The sequence below is a fragment of the Momordica charantia genome, assembly GCF_013281855.1.
Source record: "Momordica charantia cultivar OHB3-1 chromosome 9 unlocalized genomic scaffold, Mcharantia_2.0 BLBB01000009.1, whole genome shotgun sequence".
Taxonomy (NCBI): domain Eukaryota; kingdom Viridiplantae; phylum Streptophyta; class Magnoliopsida; order Cucurbitales; family Cucurbitaceae; genus Momordica; species Momordica charantia.
The window spans coordinates 6,046,722-6,068,776 of NW_028275167.1; the positions used below are offsets into that span (position 1 = coordinate 6,046,722).

At 32.2% G+C, this 22,055-nt stretch overlaps 2 protein-coding genes across 5 annotated transcripts; both read left to right on the plus strand.

Annotated features, from left to right (window-relative positions):
• The first annotated feature begins 585 nt into the window (after positions 1–585).
• On the plus strand, positions 586–5,523 carry LOC111018417 (Mitochondrial substrate carrier family protein). 2 transcript variants are annotated; one of them, XM_022294480.2, is made up of 9 exons: positions 586–744; positions 969–1,085; positions 1,955–2,016; positions 2,101–2,337; positions 2,413–2,580; positions 2,735–2,784; positions 3,623–3,755; positions 4,680–4,717; positions 4,926–5,523. In XM_022294480.2, exons 1-9 carry the CDS (start codon positions 705–707, stop codon positions 5,020–5,022), a joined length of 942 nt encoding a protein of 313 aa, XP_022150172.2. In that variant the 5' UTR covers positions 586–704; the 3' UTR covers positions 5,023–5,523. The 2 variants fall into 2 exon arrangements, with proteins under 2 accessions (XP_022150172.2, XP_022150173.2); XM_022294481.2 differs by having other exon boundaries at positions 721–744; positions 1,944–2,016.
• A 65-nt stretch (positions 5,524–5,588) lies between these two features.
• RBP-DR1 (RNA-binding protein-defense related 1) lies at positions 5,589–14,125 on the plus strand. Of its 3 annotated transcripts, none has more exons than XM_088117268.1 (11): positions 5,589–5,728; positions 7,687–8,490; positions 9,270–9,513; positions 9,697–9,779; positions 11,119–11,170; positions 11,326–11,451; positions 11,555–11,634; positions 12,404–12,583; positions 12,928–13,270; positions 13,358–13,501; positions 13,672–14,125. In XM_088117268.1, exons 3-11 carry the CDS (start codon positions 9,336–9,338, stop codon positions 13,797–13,799), a joined length of 1,314 nt encoding a protein of 437 aa, XP_087973394.1. In that variant the 5' UTR covers positions 5,589–5,728; positions 7,687–8,490; positions 9,270–9,335; the 3' UTR covers positions 13,800–14,125. The 3 variants fall into 3 exon arrangements, with proteins under 3 accessions (XP_087973394.1, XP_087973395.1, XP_022150171.1); XM_088117269.1 differs by having other exon boundaries at positions 7,687–8,483; XM_022294479.2 differs by lacking the exons at positions 5,589–5,728; positions 7,687–8,490 and having other exon boundaries at positions 9,202–9,513.
• Positions 14,126–22,055: the final 7,930 nt, after the last annotated feature.

Genomic DNA, 22,055 nt, shown 5'->3' on the forward strand with positions numbered 1-22,055 from the left:
CATCGATAAAAAAGTTGAGAGTTCAAATTCCAACTCTCGTGATATACTAAAAGAAACTTTGAATTGTGATAGTATTATACATCATTCTTTTCATTGGCACTTACGAGTACACGATAACATGTTAATATAAATATATATGAGTGGGAAGACACGGATAATCTTTCTTAAAGTAAAATATTAAAATCTCCACTCCCAATATTACAAATATGTATACGAACTCATGCAACATGTTTGATGTATGTATACTAGTTAAACACGATCTAATTGATATTAGTATAGCTCAATAATAATTATTTGCCTTCTTAAAAGTTTGATTCGATATATTATGACACTTAATTTCGCTTGATCGAGACATTAGTCACATTTTTTAACGAGCAAAGTGTCATGTTAATATTTCGATCGAAATAAATGAGACATTCGAGGGTGTAAAGACTAAAATACAGTTTGAAACTATATAAATCAAAATGTACCAATGTCATAAATTTAAACCTAAATTAAATTAAATTAAACTCAGTTCATCTAATTTTGTTCTCAGTACACCCAGTTGAGTTGGGATAAATAACTGTCTCATCGTCGTTGCATGCCAAAGAAAGAAAGGTGGGTGCAATGAGAAAATTAGCGGGTGCGAATAGAAGCAAACCGCCCCCTATATAAATCTGGTGGCAGCTTTCAATTTCTCAAATTGGAAAAAAAGAACAAGGGAAATGGTTAACGAATCTTCTTACCACGAATCCTCGAATTCAGGTTCTCTGTCATTTTTATTTTCTTAATTAATTGTTTCCATTTGTTTATTATTGTTCCAATTGGAATTTGGATCTCTCTTCTGTTTGGATGAGGTGAAAAGCAATGGCACGTTTCTCGATTCCAGAATCATTCTTCTATTGTTACTTTTTTTGTCCAGCTGATCTTATTTGTGGCTGAATTTCGATAAATTTCGAATGATTTTTGTATTTTCGATTTGTATCCAGGAGTTTTGGTGCGCAATGAGAAGCGGAATTGGGCGGTTTCTCCGTCTGATGTTGTTTATCATTTTGGAACCAGTGGGCTCTCCGTCGCGGTCGCCACCGCCGTTACTCACCCTTTAGGTCTCTCTCTCTCTCTCTCTGTCTTCCTTTTTCCCTTAAACTCTGTAATTATTTCTCTTGGGTACTTGCTTTTGTGGGTCCGGAATCTGAAATCCAGACTTCAGTGTTGGGTGCTTTGCGGTATGTGGGCTATTAAATGTATACCATTCTTGTAAGCTGCAAGGTCTTGGTGGACCTTAAATTGAATCTGATGCAACCGTTTTGTTTTCTTTTAGTTACCCCTATAGTGAATGTGTTGGTTTGTGAGACTTTATAAAGAAAATTCTTTTGGTAACTGTCAAACTGATAATAATCATTTATCGATGTGTAGCATTTCATTTGCATTACCTTTGTGGTTTTTTTCCGTCAGTACAACAACATGTGGGGTGGATATTCAAACCCACCACATTTTTTGATTGGTGATATATGCGTTACCCACTATTTGCAAGGTTTAAGTTGGCTTCTCTGTAGCGTTAGTGCTAGTGTTTTCTAGTTTTTTCAACATGGTTATTTTGAGATGAATTGAAATAGTAGTGCATGGTATGGTACACGCTACATTTCATACATGTACGACGAATGGTCAGAAACCAGGATGTCATCAGCAGATAACATAAATCTGAAGAAGAATGAATTGGCTGTTTTTTGGTGGTTACTATTGATGTAACCCTTTCATATTTTCGAACCATAGAGAAGAATCCTACTAACCCGAGCATAATTCAACTGGTTAAGACATATTTTTTATTAAAGGTTGTGGGTTCAAAACCTCATCCCCTCATGTTGTACTAAAAAAAACACGAAGGATCCTAATTTTCATAAGAAAAGAGAGAGAGGATAAATTGATCCTACTGCCAACAAACAGTGATCTTAAATTTTTTACAGCTTGTATGCAGATGTACTTAAAGTTAGGTTGCAAATGCAACTTGTGGGGCAGAGAGGACCTTTGACTGGAATGGTATTCACGTTTTTCTTATAAGAATGCCACTTTGTTTCCTTGAACTCTGTCATTCTATAATATATTAATTAAGATTGTACATAGGGACGACTGTTTGTGCAACTGTTGAATAATGAAGGGCCAAGGTCTTTGTATTTGGGGTTGTCACCAGCGCTGACAAGATCAGTTCTCTATGGAGGTCTTCGTTTAGGCTTATACGAACCGTCAAAGTATGCTTACGATTTGCTTTTTGGGTCTACTAATATCTTTGTTAAAATCGGATCTGGAGCAATTTCTGGTTCAGTGGCAACCGCTCTCACCAATCCAGTCGAAGTTCTCAAGGTGAAAATTGATATTGCCTCACATTACTTAGCTTTCCAATTATAGCTTGATCTTAAAGTTATTTACTGTTGGCAGGTCCGATTACAAATGAATCCAAATTCGACCGGAGGACCTATCAAAGAAATGTCCAGAATAGTAACCGAGGAGGGACTAAAAGCTCTTTGGAAGGGGGTTGGCCCTGCTATGGCCAGAGCAGGTGCTTTGACAGCATCTCAGCTGGCAACATATGACGAATCTAAGCAGGTCTATTTCTAAGCATGATATTTTCTTGGATATACATGAAGTGTACACAGTTTCTGATTTTTGTAACTATATATATCATATATGCAGTAGTTCAGCAAGCTTATTTCTCCAATGCTTTTTGATTCCCAATGTTTTCCCTTGGTGTATTTTTCAGGTTTTGGTTAAGTGGACACCCTTACAAGAAGGATTTCCTCTGCATCTCATGTATGGAACTATCTATAGACATGTTCTGTCCATCTATATTTTACTTTCCTTTTCTCAAGAGCCTCAAAACCCACTTAATTCAAAATGAAATACTCCCTAATGGAAAATGAATTTTTTTAAGGTAATAAACTATAATATTAACAGAAACAGTTACATAGTGGCTAACACGACAAGGAGTCTGGCCTTAAACAAGCATTTGGAGTTTTAAGGTAAGTAAGTTATAAAATGAATACGACAAAGGGAAATTATAAGTTTCTGTTGATGGAAGCCGAAGCCCAAAGGGAGACCATCAAATGAATATGATCTTAAACCTCAGTCCTTTTATTTATTAAAATAATAAATCTATTTCTTCAAATACCCCAAAGGATGTCTAAAATTCAATTTGATCCTAAAGGATCTGAATCTGGTTCGGGACTTAGGGCCTCTGACTGATTTGATGTAAAAGATCATCTATGAATTCGTGGGAACACCGAATGGCTGCCCAAGTATCAAGAAAGGTCCCTTCAAGTTTTAATGTTCTTTTGTCCGACAATAACCAACTGAGCATTTCTGTAAGTATTAAATAGACTTTTCATCTTTAAACATTAGCTTGTTTAGTTGTCAATTGGTGAGTCCTTTGCTTTGTTTTAAGATTCACCTGCCATCTCAACCCAATTCTACCAATTGGCAGATGCTTCCTTTTCTTTTTATTTTTACCGAGAGGTTATCCACCACTTGAATTTTATTAACAAAATATTTTTCAGTTGTCTCAAACTCAATTGTTTAAATTCTTGATTGACTGTTCATACTTCATAGTATATACCAATGACTTACTACCATGTGTTGCACCTCTGTGAAGCTCAAGTGCAGTAGCAGGCGTGGTGAGTACTCTCATGACAACACCTATTGACATGATTAAAACACGTCTTATGTTACAACGAGAGTCTAAAAAAGCTGGAAACTACAAGAATGGACTTCATTGCGCATATCAGGTATTTGACTTGCCATTTTTCCTCTTGTCCTTTGTTTTGCATCGAAAATTTCTTCTTCATGTGCAAATAGGCATGGTACATTGCATTTTTACTCCTAAGAAACTGATTGTTTATCCATTTCCCTCCCGTTTAAATCTATGCATTTTTCTGCATTAAATAATGTTAGCAAATGTGGGAGGTGGAAAATTTATGTAGTGCCCTTTTCTAACTTCTTGTAGGCTTTCCTCTTTTGATCAATACATTTTCTCCATGTCCCTTTTCAACTTTGATTGTTGTTCTTGTGATGCCATTAGGTTTCTTCCCCAAATATTTGAACCTATCCCTCTCTATCCTGGTGGTGACAAATTGATGTTTACAGGCAGGTTTCTTTAAGAGAGAAGATTTTATTACAGGGAATGTTTGATTCTCCTTGAGCCCTGATTTCATTACTCTCCAGTATCTCGTCCTTGATAATTAAAGAAGAATTCCTATGGTTCATAATTTCTTGTCTACGTCTCACAATATTGACATGCTTCAGAAAGCATGCCCATTTTTGCCCATTTTGTCTATTTTAAGGGCCTGTTTTCTGGGTTCACTTGTGATCAACATTGTGATTCCTTGCTGCTTTAGTGAGCTTAGTATTATTTTCCATTTTTTGGTTGTTTTCACGACTCATTCTCGTTTTGCATAGCGATGACGTTCTTGTCTACGTCTCACAATATCGACATGCCTCAGAAAGCATGCCTATTTTAAGGGCCCATTTTCTGGGTTCACTTGTGATCTCCATTGTGATTCCTTGTTGCTTTAGCGAGCTTAGTATTATTTTCCATTTTCACGTTCTTTTCATGACTCATTCTCGTTTTGCTTAGCGATGACGTACGTGTAAATCAGCTTAAAGTCTTTTGCTTGTCTGCTCTGATCATGCGTTTGTGGAATCAATTTCAGGTTATGCTAACTGAAGGGCCTCTTGCACTTTACAAAGGGTGAGTGTACTTTTCCAAATCCCCCTTTCTTTCAATCGGTGAGCAGACAAAGTACAGACATGATTTTATTTGCATAATGAAGTACTTTATAGAGCTGTTCCACTGTTTCGAAGTATGCAAAGAAACAGCATTTTATGAGACTTTAAAAGTGCTTTTGTCGAAGATGAATTCAATTATTGGCTGGTTTCTGAGTCAGAATAATTTTCAGGGGGCTAGCCATTTTTGCAAGATTGGGTCCACAAACCACAATCACATTCATAGTCTGCGAGAAGTTACGCCAGCTTGCAGGATTAAATGCAATCTAGATGTGATAAATGTGCAATTACAAGCAGACACGTTAAACCAACTATATTGACTGAGAGCACCAAATTGCAAATAAAGCCCCAAGTGAGAACATTTAATTTCTTTTTCACCCCCACAACAACAGATGAACCCTCGTATTACGACCTTACTTGAACAGGATCTGTTCTATAGGTTGTACATTTACTGTTGAACCGTCGTATTGTTTCTTTACTCATCCCCTCCCAACTGGGTCTTAGCTTAGAGGCCCTTCTCTCACCATATTATGTTTATAGGTCACCCCAGTACAGCCACAGGTAGTAGATAAAAAGGGATTTTAAATTATTAAACTTTCGTTACGGAGTTTGAAGTTAGTACTTTGGAGAATAATTTCCAGCCACCCGAGGTGGCGGGGGCTTCCACGTACAAGTATTGTTTGCATTCCTTGAAAAGGATCGGGTCGGGTTGGTTTCGTTTGGTTTGATTTTTATAGTGTATTGAGTTTCCTGTACTATACATTTCTTTTCTCTTTTCTGCTTGAGGCTCATATGATTTGTGAAAACTTGTCTCTTAGTTGACCCAGGCTGAATTGGACTTAATTTTGGTTTCGAGGGGGCATATTGAATTGGCACTCCTTGCTTTGCTTCCCTTCATTTACGATTTTAGGTGCAACCAACCCCAAGTTGTGTGTAATTGACTTCAAAGGAAATTGGACTCCAGCTATCATGACAGGTACTCTCTGTTATCTATTTCCAGCTTTTCCTCAACATTTCCCGTATCTTCTCTCTCTATTTTATTTCGGTGATGACTTTGATTCATTTTTGTCTTGTATTCTCTTTTTTGTTTGGTTCATTTTAGTCCATTGTTTTTCAAAACGTCTTTTGGGTTTTTACTTTTAAAAAGTGACCAATTTGATTTCTATTTACAAAATTGTAACTTTTTTTTTTTAACAAAGTTGTTTGCGGTTTGATGTTGTTTCAGGAAATATAAAATAAATGGAAAAGTCTCAAAGAATGGTGTGTGTGTGTGTCTTGTGAATGTTTTGATGGTTGAAAGTTGCATGTCTTGTGATTAAAAAAAAAAAGGAAAATAATAATAAAACAAAAAATAGTAAAATTTGAAATAATAGTTATCCAGTAATTTAATCTTAAAGATAAGAAATTGAAATGACGTAACGAAATGGATGTCGATCTTGTTTGTCGAAAGGGAAAGTTCAAAAGGTCCACGTAAGCAGTGGGTTCTGCAGCCTATATCCACGTGGCAACAGTAGAAAAAGATACCAAATCAAACAATCAACTGTATTGATTTTTCTCTCACATTTTTTTTGGTGTCTTATTTTGAAACTCGGACTTGTTTTGCAAAATTTTCAACTCCAAATTATTTTCATTTTATTACATTCCAAAATAACTTGTCTTTAACTTTATGACTCTGATTAAGGTTCATCTAAATTTGTATAGTTTCTTCTTTTTTTTTTGTATTTAAATTTATTTTCTACTAATGTTTTCTCAATTAATTGTTATTAACTATTTAAACGTGTTATGTTTTTTAAATAATGCGTGTAATAAATAAATGAAAACAAAATAACAAAAATATCCTCCCAACTATATTTTAAAATTAAATCAGCATAAATTGTAAAAAAAAATGTAAAATTAGTTTGCAAGGTAAAGTTTTAAAAATATTTCAAGATGCACCCAAATTAAACTAAAGTTAAGATTTTAAATTGTAAAAAACTAAAATAAATAAAATGATATAGTTGAATGACCAAAATCAGAACTTCAAAAAACTTATGACTTAAAAGCAAAAAAAGACTTATTTTAGTTTATAAACTTTGCATCAAAACCTTTTTTTTTTTTGTAATAAACTTCTAACAAAAACTTGGCAAGTACATGGGTGCTGCTATTACCTCGAATTTTATGGTTGAGAATATATACTTTAACTCTAGTTAAGTTGTACACAGATTAACATAAAAAATTAATTCATATAGTTGGGTCAAATATCCTACATCATTCTTGTTGTAGCTGAACATGAACACGTTTTTTACGTGCACGTTTTTTTCTAAATTAGGGCCATGAGATACTAGTTTCTTTTTTATTTTTATTTTTATTTTTTTTGGAAATAATGGCCATGATATGAAGTCTGAGTATCAGGTATCTCTTATCAAAGTAAAGTTACTATGATGTCGACAAAAAATGTCACCTAAAAAAGTACTTATTTTAGAATGGTTAAATTACAAGTTCAACTCTTAAACTTTTCATTTTTTATCCAACAATATCTTAGACTTTTCAACTATGTATTTAATTAATTTGTGAAATTTTAGAAGTGTCTAAAAAAATGTCACATAGAACAAAAAAATTAATTACAAATCTCGATATTTAAACTTTCAATTTTATATTTCATTCAATCTTACCTACATCAAAACTCCCACCTTTCAAAATTAGCGCTAAATAAATTATTGAACTCTTAAAAACATTTAGTAGGTCAAAAATCTATAAACTCGAAAGTCAAGGAATGCACATTAGACACATCCGAGATTGTAACCAAAATCATAAGGACTAAATTGAAAAAAATACCGAGCAGAAGGACTAAAATGATAATGATGAGAATAGTAAAATTAAAAAAAAAAGTATGTATTGATATATATATATATATATATATATATATTTATAATGTGCAAGTTGGGGAATTGGCAGGAGAAAACAGCTTGGTGTCTCCGTGTTTTGGTGTTGGGGAGGAGAGAGAAAGTGAATATGTTTGGGCGTTGGCGGGACAGTCTGGCTTCCTCAACTCTTCACCCTCCATTTTACCTCTTATTTACAACCCTGCCACTCCTCTTCCGCAATTACCTTTTTGCCCCCCTACTCCACAAAACGGTACCACGGTCCACGATGCTTGCTTCTACGACTTTCCAAAGTTGGCCAACCCCCCGCCCTTCTCGGTTCAAATATTATCCTTTTATTTTATATATTGCCAGTTTAATTTCTAATTTCTTGACTAACATGAATTTAGCTCGATGGTAATAATGAATAAGTCATGTTGGGAGTGAAATATGACCGGGTGGTGTGTTAGATTTAAGAAGCGACAACAGACTTGATATGTAGTTTCCACCACAACCTGCAGAAACGACGGACTGGCAGGCGGTTGTGTGACATTGCACCCTAGTAATGTCCTCACCTGTACGTCATAATCCCGTACGATGACGCCCCCGTTGCGCCATGTACAAAATGTCCTCACTAATCAGCCATGAGCACTTATAAGAAGGAAAGAGTCACCGCCATCACAAAGTGAAAAAATGTCACTAATTTTCTATGGTGCTCTTTGTTACATTTTACTTTGATTACTAACTTGAGCGTCAAAGTCTATTAGGTGGAGCACCGCATTGGTATCGAGATTCGTTGTTGCAAACTCACTTTTACGATGACAGCTAGAAGGAAGGACGCGTAGACCTCTTCAAAATTCGCCATCAACAATATAAATTATCGTTGTTGAGGTTGGAGGTTTGATCTCACATCCCCACAATTTTCGAACTCTAAAAAAAAAAAAATTTGACTTGAAGGTAGAAGGTTCGAATTATGTCCGACAATTGTTTTAAAAAAATCGGTATTAGTATTTTTAGAGATTTTAACTTGATCATTAGAGTTTGGTTAAACCTCACAAATTATCTCTAAACTACTGTCTGGCTGCTAACAAACCTACTAATTTCTTTCCCCTCGTTTTCATGAGATTCAACACGTTTTGTTTTTTTTTTTGGTTATCCAATATTTTTAGGTTTAAAATCTAACTAACTTCTAGGAGAATCATGTCTAATTCAAGATTTAAAAACAAAAATTAAATATATAATTACGTTTTTTTTTACTCTGAGTTCTACTATTTTAGACCTTTAGAATTAAAGTACAATAAAATTATTAAATCCCATTTTAATTTAACAAAATCAAAATACTTATATTGAAAGAAAATTAAATTCGAAATTCAAAGCCGAACTGTATGATTGACTGCGGGAAACGGAACGGGATTTACATCAATTATTGAACAAAATTTCCTTTTATTTTTCCTAAAATGAAGGGCATAAACGTAATTAACCACACGCATAAATTATTACACCAACTTTCGCCTCTGGGAGTAAGAGGTAAAACAGCTGTAAGGGCAGTTTCGTAAATAAGTAGAAAAAGCGAGGCCAAATTACAGTCAATTTTAATTACTGTAATTCATTGAAGAGATCCAACTTTGCCATTCACAATCCCTCATTCTTTTTTTCTTCTCCGACGACTCTCTGAAGAAAATCCAATCTCACAGAGGAGAGAGAGAGGTTTTTTTAGAGAGAGAAAGCTTAAAACCGGCATTGATGGCGGAAGGTGTTAGAGAGAGAAGCGCGAGTCAGGAGGAGGAAGACAGCGTCAAACTCTTCGTTGGTCAAGTCCCGAAGCATATGTCCGAAACTCAGCTTCTCGCAATGTTCCAAGAGTTTGCTCTTGTAGACGAGGTCAACATCATCAGAGACAAGACCACTCGCGCCTCCCGAGGTTTTTGCTTTCATTACTTACTCACATTCTCTCTCTCTCTCTCTGTTTCTAATTCGTAATGTGCGATTCGTTTGATTTGGAGAGGAGTTGCGGACATTGTTTGCCGATTCACATTGTTAATTGATGAATTGAACCCTAAATTTGCTGTGCTTTGGGCTTGTTTGGTTACTACTGCATTTTCAGGCTGCTGTTTCGTGATATGTCCTTCGAGGCAAGAGGCGGATAAGGCGGTCAATGCTTGCCATAACAAAAAAACTTTACCTGGGGTTAGTGGAATCCGGATGTTTAGCTGTGAATAATTCTAATTTTGTTTCTCTCCTTTTTTGGTTTGTTTTTTTGTGTCTCTTCTCTCTTTCGTGTCGATAATGCTAATCAAATACGATTGATCGCTTCGATAGACTTGGCCTAGTGCGTAATCATCGATATCGATAACCTAGAAGTTTTAAAAGTCTTGGCTTTTCTGTAAAAGCTGCTTTCTAGTTTCTGACTACCGCACATTGTGATATATCCTATATTTAGAGTTAAAAAAATGAGCTAGGAAGCTCTCAACATCTCATGGACGCAACTCGAGCAGACCCTCGAAGCTTTCACTTTTTATCATTTCTTTTAAAAATTAAAATTCTTCAACTTTTTTTTTCAATATTAGTTTTATCAAATTATGCTTTACGAAATCAAACTCTAAACTCTCGAAGATAATACTGTTATCCTTCAGCATTGCATGACGGACACGCCTTTGCGATGAACCCAAAGAAATGGCAAAAAAAAAAAAAAAAGAACCTCTACAGATATGACTTACAAGATTGAGCTAAATAAGCCCTACAATGGAGCTGGAGTTGATCCCATTTTATGGTGTTGGTCTAAAATTTTGGAGCAATTATTTTCTGATGTAATTAATCTGCTTGTGATTAACCTTGTAAAGCTTCTCCTGTTTAATTTTCAATTGACATGGTGTCAATCATAGAGCGACAGGGTGCGATTTGAAGAAAATAACAAAAAGAATAATGCCACATGTTAGTATTTATTATGTGGGGTACAATATGGATTTTCAATAGATCAATAATATCACTGGTCACCATTGTTATGGTTAAATTATGTCAAAGTGCCGCGTTGGTTAGGAAATAATTGTAGAGCTGACTTGAAATAATTGTAGAGCTGACTTGAGACATTTTACCTGAAAGTACATTACCGATTCCTTTAGGAGCCTCTTAATGGAGTTTGTCAATTGATTAAATATTGGTGCAACGTTTAGGAAATAATCATAAGGTTGACACAAATCATTTATCTAGTTTATATAATTAATCCGGGCATTAATTTAGAACCTTAGATATTCTGAAATTTCAAGTGAATGTGAAGACATTCTCTATTCTGCCCTTGCCCTGGCCGTTGCACTAATTAAATTTGATCTTATAACCTGTCCTAAATCTTGTGATTGAATACATAGGACCAAGTCAAAACTAAAATATGCATAGCTAGACTGTAGGCAATTTCCCATATTACTTATATGCTACCATGAGTACTTTTAATTTATGTTTCTGTTAACTGTATAATTAAACAATGTTATTGTCAAATTGAGTAGTAACGACATGCTTTTTCTATTCGATCCAGGCATCTAGTCCGTTGCAAGTAAAATATGCAGATGGCGAGCTGGAAAGACTAGGTGTAATATCATATCCTGCTTTCATGTTTTATCTTTAAGATAGTTCATAATAGTTACCATTACCACCTACATTGCCATTTTCTTCATTGATCTTGTATTTGTCCATTTTTAGTATACATGGATAGTAATTGTTTATTATTTGTGGAAAAGAGCAGAACATAAACTCTTTATTGGCATGCTTCCGAAAAATGTATCTGAAGATGACGTTTCTGGTCTTTTCTCTCAATATGGAACTATAAAAGACTTGCAAATATTAAGAGGTTCGCAGCAGACAAGTAAAGGTAGTTTTGAGTTTGTTTCAGCTTGATTTTAGTCGAAGTTATGAAAGATAGCGCACATTCAGTTGTATCTTCACCATTAGCTCCATATGCTGGTCAAATGCAGGTTGTGCATTTTTAAAGTATGAGACGAAGGAGCAAGCAGTTGCAGCCCTAGAGGCAATTAATGGAAAGTACAAAATGGAGGTCCGTTAATTATCTACTTGTTTTGTGTCTGAATTGATTTTCTTGACCTATTGGATATTTTTACTTTTCAGGACATATTATTCTTCTTGCTTATATATTCATATTGTTATTGATATTTTGTTGACGCAATTGTTATTTCTCGAGATTTATTTGACATTTTCATGGCATTCTTTTGAAAAAAGATATTGCACCCTCTTGCTTATATATAATTGAAGAATTTAAGAACAATTACAAGTTTACCATGTGAGATAAAAAAAAACATCCATACCATATTGATTATTGATATTTTTTTGACACATTTATTATTTCTTTACATTTCTTTGACATTTTCATGGCATTCTTTTGGAAAAAGATATTACACCCTCTTGCTTATTTATAATTGAAACCTTCAATTTATGGGAATATCAATAATGAATTTATTCTATGCAAGATTGATCTTATGGAACGGTCATAATCACAATCACCAGATGGTATTGTGGCATGGACAAAATAACAATATATTTTCTTTCAGAAATTATAACTGGTTGGAATTTTTTCAGCAAGGATTTGACACACAAGTCAAATTGTCCAATTAGCTTTCTCGCACTCGCACCTGCAAGCATCTCTTTAGGGCCAACAATAATTTTATTGACCTAGGTTTTCAGGCGCTGGGATAATATTTTATGTTCTTTACTTCAGAGGAAGAGTATGAATGTACAAATACGTAGACATAATCACACAGGTGCAGGTTATAGAGGAATTGGATCTAATTATACTTTTTTAAACTCAGGGTTCTAGTGTCCCTTTGGTTGTTAAATGGGCTGACACGGAGAAGGAAAGGCAAGCACGGAAGGCTCAGAAAGCTCAATCACAGGGTTCTAATGTGCTTAATGCAGACTCCCAACATCCTTCACTATTTGGAGCCATGCCACTGGGTTATGTTCCGCCATATAATGGCTTTGGTTATCAGGTGAGTTTTGCAAAGGAATTATTCTTGGACTTCTTTTTCAGTATGTATGTATGTGCCATGTGCGAGATTTTTATCCCTTCTATTATTATTATTATTATTATTATTATTATTGTGGAGTGGTCTATGTTCTTGTCTTTTTGCTTGTCATGTGCGTCAGAAGAACATCATTCATATCTCTTTTAAGGTATATGAGTTACTAATGAATGTTTCAATCAGGTTATTCTGATCCATCATATTCAACTCGATTTCCTATTGAACGGTTTTTCATTTTCATGTTTCCAATTGATTGTTATGATATTGAAATACGAGGGTAGCTGATGATGGTCTCTTCTTTCTCTTTGTAGGCTCCTGGAAGTTATGGGCTTATGCAATATCACCTACCTCCAATACAGAATCAATCTGGTTTCCACAATATGATACCCCAACTAAACCAAGGAAATGCAATGCGTGGTATCCCGCCCGACCTCGGGCCGGGTATGGCTGCTAGGAATTATGGCATGCCTCCTGCAAGTTATGTTGGCTCTGCCTATCCTGGAGTTCCTGGTCTACAGCATCCCATGGCGTACCCTGGAGGAATGATGAGTCCCGGGGTTGTGAGCAGTTCACCTGGTTCAGGGCTACTTACTGGTGGGAAGAGTAACTCTCCAACGTCTAGTTTGGGTAAAGGCTCTGGGGGTCAGATCGAAGGTAGTTATATTTGTCATTGTGTGACCTTGATTTACAGATTGGTTTTTGAGTTTCTGGGAATTATAGTTCTCTCTCTTTTTTCTATAGGTCCACCTGGCGCTAATCTTTTTATTTATCACATACCCCAAGAATTTGGTGATCAGGAACTTGCTAATTCTTTTCGAGCATATGGCCGAGTTTTGAGTGCTAAAGTATTTGTTGACAAAACATCTGGAGTTAGCAAATGTTTTGGTGAGCACCGGTTGATACCTTACAGTAGCAACAGAATAACTGGGCTCGAAACTTTTTCTTGCCGTTTTACACCTGCAACTTTGTGCAAAATACATGTTGATGATGAAAGTGTTTTGACCCCTCTTCTGTATTTCGCTACATGGAGACGTCTAACTGTGTTCCATATGCAGGGTTTGTTAGTTACGATTCGCCCGAGGCTGCCCAATCTGCCATAAGTATGATGAATGGATGCCAATTAGGTGGAAAGAAACTAAAAGTCCAGCTGAAGAGAGACAATAAACAGAGTAAACCATATTAATTCGGGTTCGGAGTAATGTCCTCGAAGGCAGCAAAGTTGGCTTACATGGGGCCTAAATGCATTATAGTCAGGGTGGATTGGGGACGGTCTGTGGTTAAAATTCATTACTCTCATCCTGCCTGTGATTGCATCATCAGATGAAATCAAAGATACTTGTAATTCACGGTTCGGCCACGCTGATACAATTTGTAATTTATGTATCTTGGAAGATTAACATTCTTTAATTGATTCTTCCGGGACATCTGTTGACTGTAAAATACAATGTAATTATAAATGATCTCCTGATTCTTTTAGGTTTATTTATTTGATACTGCCAAATTTGATGATGCTTTTGCCTTCTGGTTACTTCAAGCATATCTTGTTTTAGATAATCTATTACAAGACCACACTTTTTCTATAGAACTATGAGCCCGTTGAAGATGATCAAAATATTTTCGACTCGAACTGCAACAAGTCGTTTGATTTACGTCCTTGTTTTTTGTTTGATTGATGGCTTTCGTTGGTTTACATAAGACTTTGGTTCAGTGCACAACTTGTACAGAAATATGATTCTGATCAGGTGGTTCTTTTAAATTTTTTAATTTTATTTAATCCTCTAAATCTGATATTTTTTTGCAGCTTTCCAATTAAGAATGCCGGATGTTTGCCTCCTAGGAAACTCATCAGCTGTGGCATCAAACAGGTATTAAGTTTTTCTCGAGTCTGCATCAGTGATAGTTCATCGGTTTAGAGCTCGGTTCCTCCCAGAATATCTTGTATGTTGGAAAATCACATCTACTGACAATTGTTGTCGATCTAAGAGTAAGTTCTTAGGATTAAGTTATCGAACTTGGTTTGCTGCTTGTTATTTTCACAGTTATGATTGTAATGGACTCGACATCTTCAAATTGTCGATAACTTGGATCGGTTAAAGAATTTGGAAACTGCTGGTTAGTATGATCTTTCTCTCCGTGCGTTTCTGATCTCTAGTTTCTTCTTGCTTTTTCCCCGCCATTAATGCACATTAATTCTTAGCTTTGTGTGAAGCCAAATATCATGAAATTTTTTAAGGTTATTTTTAATGGAGACACTCCCAAATGCATAATTGATCTGTTCTGGGTGATTCGGAGACATAATTTGCCTGTTTAAGCAATTCAAGGATGGATCACGAATCTTACATCAAAGCACTGTAAGAACTTTTCTGTATATTATTATTTCGACGTTTTTTGTTTTCGTTACATGTCGGTTTCTCTATACTTGCAAATATTCTGTTACCATCTCGGAAAATTCTTGACCACATTTTACAGAAATTTCTTAGGGCAATATGTGGTTTTGTGTCTCGAACTACATATATTGAACTTAATATTATGTTCAAAGACGAATTAGCCTAAGTCTACTAACAACCAAAATGAAGCAACTTCGAAGTGACTAAGAGAAGATTCGAGGCCGACCTTTATTGTATATTGGTATAACATGCGCTTATTTTTGTTGATGTAACAACGTAGAGATGCAGGTGGAATTTTAAAAAGGAAAATAGATCTATCACATGTGAATTAGCTTAAATTAAAAGGTAGCTATTGAATTTATTTATTTAATATTTTTTTTTCTAATAGTTAGATGACAGATATCTGAATAGTTTGGAATTTGACCAACCACACCACATGTTCCCTATTCAGACGAATGAGAGAGGAAGATCCCTGTCATATTTAATGCCTTATTTTTTGGCTTACTTTTTATTTATTTATTTATTTTTAATTACTTGAGTCAATGAATTTACAGTCTTTGTTGATCGATTTTGATTTTTTTTATTTCTGACAATTATTTTCATGGGGAGTTGGTTCTCTGTAGCTGTCTTTAAAAACTGAGCAAATACTATTCTGAAATAGTTGTTGTATTGTTGCGTTTAAATTAGAAGTTTAATCCTTCAATTTTTTGGTTTGTGTTTAGCGCTCGAGATTGTTCAGGACGATGGATCATTTCTTTGCCTAACAACGTGAGACTTTGTTTGCACACTTTACAAACTCAACAGAGAGAATCCGATGATAGACTTGTTCTTATGGCTCTCGAAGCAATCATGAATAAGAAATTTCATTCTGTTTTTTTTTTTCCTTATTCTTTTCTAATAGGTCATTGCGTTTTTAATTTTGTATCTAATAAGCCTTTGGTCTATTTGACACTTTTTATAAAAGAAAGAAAAATTAAGAGTAAATATTTAGTAAATGTTCAGAAATCCATTAGGCATAGAATTGAAAGTTTAGATATCTATCCGATACTTTTTAAAGTTTAGAAATTTAATATATGGTTGTCATGTTTTAGTTTAGAAATTTAAGAGAAAAAGCTCCATATGCTTGGAGACTTTGGAGCTTCATAGTTTGAGGTCGATTCGAACATTTAATCTTTTGGTAGAACATTATTTGAAAATAAAATCTTTAGTATCTTTCGAGGTTGTCATGTTCTAGTTTCTACAAATCCTGGTAGAATATGGGACTTTGAAGCTTCAAGTAGAATTGTAGTTGAAGGTCGATTCGAACATTTAATCTTTTGATAGAATGTTCGTAAAAAAAAGATCTTTGATATCTTTTGAAGCTGGCGGGAGCGCGTTGAGGCTCGAGACATCATATCATATATTTAAAAGAAAAGTGAAAAGATCCTTTTTTTTTTTTCCCTCTTGTCATTGAATTTAATATGTGGGGTTTTTATTCCCATTTTAAACGTGAAAAAATCCTCTTTCTATCTCTCTATTTGCTTAGTTTTATCTGTCAGTGTCTTATCTTTTTCTTATCCTTCAAACTTGGGGGCCCTCAACAGTGGTTTGCTTTTTCCTTTTTTGTTTTTATTTTTACTTTTTGGATAAGGATAGTCAAATTTTCAGGCAAGGAGCATTTATTTTTTTTCCTTCATCAGATTATTTGATAATATCTTTTGTTTTTTGTTTTATTTTTTCAAAATAACATCCTTTATTTTAGGTTTAAATAATTTGTTGCTTTTAAAACGATCAATTTAATTTTTATATTTTTAACTTTTTGTTCATTTTAACGCATTTTCAAAACTTTTGTTTTGATTTTTGTATTTTTAAAAAGTGACGAATTTGAAATCTTTTATAAAATTTTAGCATAATTGTTACACAATGGAGATTATTGGAGACCAATTTATGACTACATTTAAGAAATTTAGCGAATGAAGTGTCATGCTAAATTTAGGATGGGAAGAAATGAGACATATATGAAAATGAAAGGGTCAAAATTGTCCCCTTTTCTCTCAGAATAAATAAGCTGAAACTATTGAGAACACGATGATATTTAAACATTATTTATTAGTATTATTATTATTATTATTATTATTTTAAATTTTGACATCTTAGTTAAATTTTAGGTTAAACAAATGGCTTCTTGAAAAATATTGCATTTTAAAATTTTGAACCGAATAATGAAAACTTCGTCAAAAGAGATCTGGATGTTTTGACAGAAAAAAAAAGGATGATTTTTCTTTAACAATGGGTAGGTTTTAATTCTGAGATTCAATAAATACTTAGCTTTATTTAATAAGTTATTGACTAATATTTTAATAAGTTACGTTTAGGTTTGCTAATTTATTAGTCAAATAGATTTTTTTCATAAATAATTTAAGTGATATCATGTGAGTAATTTAATATATTAATTTGATCGAGATGTATCAATACTATGATTCAACCAATTATTGAATCTATTAATTATAATCCAATTATGTTCTTTTTTTTTTTGAAAGTCCAATCCAATAATGATTAATTCCGATTAAATGCTCAATTTGTTTTCGAAATTGACGTTTAATAAAAATTAGAATACGTGACACAAAAAATTATCAAGAAACAAGCTTATCAATTACCAAATAGATCTTAAAATATTTTGAAGTTAAAAAAAAAAATTCTTAAAATATTTTATTCTCACGTATGGTAGGTTTTTATATCATTAAAATTGACTTCGTTTTTCTTTTTCTTTTTTCCTTTAAGCAGATGATATTTCTTTTTTATTTTCTAATTTAGGTTAAAAAATACATTTGGTCCCTATACTTTCACTAAAATAACAATTTAGTCAATGAACTTTAGTTTGTAACGATTTTGTCCCTGTACTTTCACTAAAGTAACAATTTAGTCCCTGAACTTTAGCTTGTAATGATTTAATCCCTGTAGTTTAGAATTTAAAACAATTTAGTCACTATCGTAAAATTTTTATTAAAATTAAGTGTCAAATTTTATCCTATAACAATTTAATCTTTCTAATTTTATAAACATGTTTGGTCCTTTTATAGTTTATCAATCTATATATATATATATATATATAATAAACTTATCAAAAAAAAAAAATCATGATAAAGACTAAATCGTTACTAACTTTAAATTACAATGACTAAATTGTTACCAATTTGAAAGTACATGGACTAAATCGTTACAAACTAAAATTTATGGACTAAATTGTTACTTTAGCGAAAGTACATGGACCAAAAGTGTTTTTTAACCTTTAATTTATATAAGATTGTAAACATGAACTAGGGTTATAATTAAATTGATAATTAATTTCGATGTGGTGTAACTTTTTTTTCCCTCTCAGTTTTAAAAATCAGAGTCAGCATAAAAATATGATTAGATTATCTTTTGTTGAATGGAAAAATCTATTTGTAAGTCAAATAAGAAGTAATCAACTAAATCTACATCAATGAGAACAAGTAAACTAATAAATATTAACAATCAATTGATTTACTTTGGTAACTTATTTTCATATTATTTTTATATAATATAATAATTGGAGTGGATGTCAATGAAAAAAATTGTATTAAACTACTTTTTGCAACAATATTAAATACTGAATCAATGAATTTTTATAACAACAATAAATTCAAACACAACACAAAGAAACATGCTCAATTTGAGCATAGTTAAAAAAAAAAAAACATCTACTATTTGAAAAATAAGTTATTTTTATCCTTTTAAACTAATAAAGTTGATTAAAAATTTATTTTGGTTTTGGAGCTTTCATAATTATTTTATCTTAGCTATTAAACTTTTAAAATATTTATTTTGGTCAAATTTTTAAAATGTATAAAGAGACCAAGTTAAATCAAAAGGATATAGAGGGAATGAATTCAAAGTCCATGATAACTACCTATTTAGAAATTAATTTCCTGTTGTGTTTTTTTAGTAGTCAAATGTAGTAAGGTCTGTCCCGTTAGATTAATCGATGTGCACGCAAGCTGATTCAGGCACACACAGATAAAAAAAAAAGTATATTTTAACGCTTGAACACTACAAACTTCTAAACTAAAGCTTTCATATATATATTTTTTGAAACTTTAGTGGAGGAAAAAAAAAGTGGTGACCAAATGCATTACCAATTAATTTCTTTTTTATTAAGGACAAGAAAACAAGATTAGTAGAAAGTTCTTCCATTTATTATTAAAATTTGTGTGGGATCATTTTCATACTTTTTTAAACCAAATTAAGTTATGAGACAAATATTTTCCATATTTATGAAGTGTTTGAATTGGGTTGCCATTGCTTTTTTAAGAGAAAAAAAATACATAGATTTAGGTGGCAAATTTAAAAGGGATAATATAAAATATTAAGGAGTAATTAATAATAATATAGTAGAAATATTTCCAATCAGATGGATGCATATACTGCTGGCTTGTACATTTAAAAGTTGTTATTTTAATAATATGCCATTCATATTTTCCTTAGTTCAACGATTCGAGGATAGAAATTCGAATTTCCAACCTTTTTTATAAATAATATATGGCTCAATTAGTTGAATTATGTTCAGGTTGCCTGTTGATATATTTTTTTAAATTTAAATACTATTTTAATTTATGCGGTTTTAGTTTATTTTGATGATTGTCTTTTAGAAGGTAAACATCTTTTGATTTAGTTTTATATTTATGGTAATATAAAATTAATGTTGGATAACATTTTTATTTTTTCCATCTTTTTTTAGTACTTTTATTTTATTTTATTATTTTCCATCTACTCTATATATAATTATCAAACTATAATTTTATTTTTTAATTATAAAAATATAAGTAAATAAGCATGCTTTGTAATTAGATTTTGAGAATGTATTTTCTGTTTTTAAAGCGGATTAAGACTCAAAAATATTTTTAAATGTGAAAAACTAAAGCAAGTTAACATTGACACGTGCAGTTTAATTTTCAAACATAAAAAAAAAGAATAAAGTCATTATCAAATTTCACTTTCTTGAACTATTAGCCAAAGTTCACTAGCAAAAAAAAAAGATTTTTTTTAAGTTTGTTTTTCTTTTTAATATTTAGATATCATTTTTAAATTGTTCTCATAAGTATATTTCCCAACCAAAAAAAAAACTAAAACATAACTTTTCAAAATAAAAAATAATAAATAAAATAAAGCAAATTTGTAGTAAACAACTTAAAAAAAATAAAAATAAAAGTAAAATCTCTCTTCTCTACCCAACACAATTTTAAATTTTATTTATTTCTCTTAGCATGAGGATAATGTGAGATAAATCTAAACCTATGATTCTTTCACCTAACTAGATTTTGTTAATTATGTTGTCTCTAAATGTCAAATCGAAATATATTTTAACCCGTAGAAAAGATTATTAATACCTTAAATATCATATATTTAATTTGTCATTTCATATTCGAATTCTGATACCATTTAAAAGTTAAAAAAAGTTCATGTCTCAATAAAATTAAAAATTTGTTATGTTAACTAAAAATTCAAGATTCTGTCTATCCAAAAAAGTATAATTTTATCTAATTTGGACCATTTATGCTCCATCCAATCACATGAATGGTTGTAAAATCCCAAAAATAGATTTAAATTAGGTTTTTTGGAATTTATTTATTTATTATTATTTTTGAAATTTTTTTGGAATTTATTATTGACCTTCTAGAAGGGAAAAAAGCATATAATAAAAAAAGAGGGAAAATTAGGTCAGTGATTGAACTTGGTGAAGTGCTGTTCTCATGCTTGGGTAAAAAGCAAGAGCCTGATTGGTTGGAACGTCATCCACCGTCCAATTCTGACACGTGTAATTTTCCTGAATCTAATGGTGAAACTGACTGCGACCGCATGATATGCCGTGTGCATGCGGTGCACGTATCCGAAGAAAGCAAAAGGACAAAAATGGGCCCGTTTTCCTGCCGCCTTACCCGTCCCACGTCTTTACAAAAAAGTCAAAAACCATGGATTTATTTATTTCTTTTTCTTTTTCCTGAAAGATTATCAAAACTAATTTTGGAAGACGAAAAATAAAAAATAAAAAAAGATTTATACTGCACTGAATTTTATAAAATGTTGAGAACTTTTGGAAAGAAGATTGAAATTTTATTTTGATTTATATATTTTCAGTGAGTATTTTGGTTTGGGTACGTTTAACTTTTATTTACTCTAACTTCTATATTTTAAAATTTCTATATTAGTCTCTTAAAAATGGATGGTCTTAGTTACTATTTGTAAATTTTAATACAAATTATATATACAACAAAAAATAATAAAACCATGATAGTATTTCAAAAAATCTAATGAGTGCAACATTATATTGATTGTAATTAAAAAAAAAAGACAAAGAAAAGTTTCAACGTCGAATTTTTAAAAATATAGAAATCATAATCGACATTTTAAAAGTATGTGGACTAAAATCATTTTATAAAAAAATATAGAGATAAAAAAATTGAAAATTCACTAGTTGAGAAAAATGAGCCATGAGGTATTAGAATAAATGTTCATTAAATTAAATAAATAAATTATCTTTTTTTTTCACGTTGAAATGAGTATAGCTATTTTGATCGAAGATATATATTTTAAAGAATTGAATTATGTTGAAATTGATAAATAAAAATATTGCTATGTTTTGATAAATAAATAAAAAAAAGATAAAGATAAAACGTATGTTTGTCTTTGTACCCGTTACAGAATTTATTTAACAATATTAAATATTTAGAAAAAAAAAACAAAAGAAGAAGGAGAAATAACGTGTTTTCTTAAAAAGAAAAAATATATATTTATTTATTATAAAAAAGAAAAAAAGTAATTATAAAAGGAGTGGGAGTTGCCGTTAAAGTTAGTAGCCGTTACCGACGGAGTGAGGACAGCAAATTTACCAATTAAATATCAAAATGTCCAGTTTCGGTTGTCTTATTCTACTCACCCTTTAAAGTTTAAACGTTTGTCTTTTTTCTTTTTTCTTTTTTCTTCTCTCTCTTCTCACTTGTTTGATAAATGTTATTTTTGTTAAGCCGCTCTGCTTCATTTTGATATTTTACTTT

What these genes read in the sequence shown, in the direction of transcription:
- RBP-DR1 (XM_088117268.1), top strand. Translation starts at nt 9,336, where the DNA reads ATGGCGGAAGGTGTTAGAGAGAGAAGCGCGAGTCAGGAGGAGGAAGAC. An exon ending in GACCACTCGCGCCTCCCGAG is followed by an intron (nt 9,514 to 9,696) that starts GTTTTTGCTTTC and finishes CTGCATTTTCAG; the next exon opens with GCTGCTGTTTCGTGATATGT. An exon ending in ACAAAAAAACTTTACCTGGG is followed by an intron (nt 9,780 to 11,118) that starts GTTAGTGGAATC and finishes TATTCGATCCAG; the next exon opens with GCATCTAGTCCGTTGCAAGT.
- LOC111018417 (XM_022294480.2), top strand. Translation starts at nt 705, where the DNA reads ATGGTTAACGAATCTTCTTACCACGAATCCTCGAATTCAG. An exon ending in ATCCAGTCGAAGTTCTCAAG is followed by an intron (nt 2,338 to 2,412) that starts GTGAAAATTGAT and finishes TACTGTTGGCAG; the next exon opens with GTCCGATTACAAATGAATCC. An exon ending in CATATGACGAATCTAAGCAG is followed by an intron (nt 2,581 to 2,734) that starts GTCTATTTCTAA and finishes TGTATTTTTCAG; the next exon opens with GTTTTGGTTAAGTGGACACC.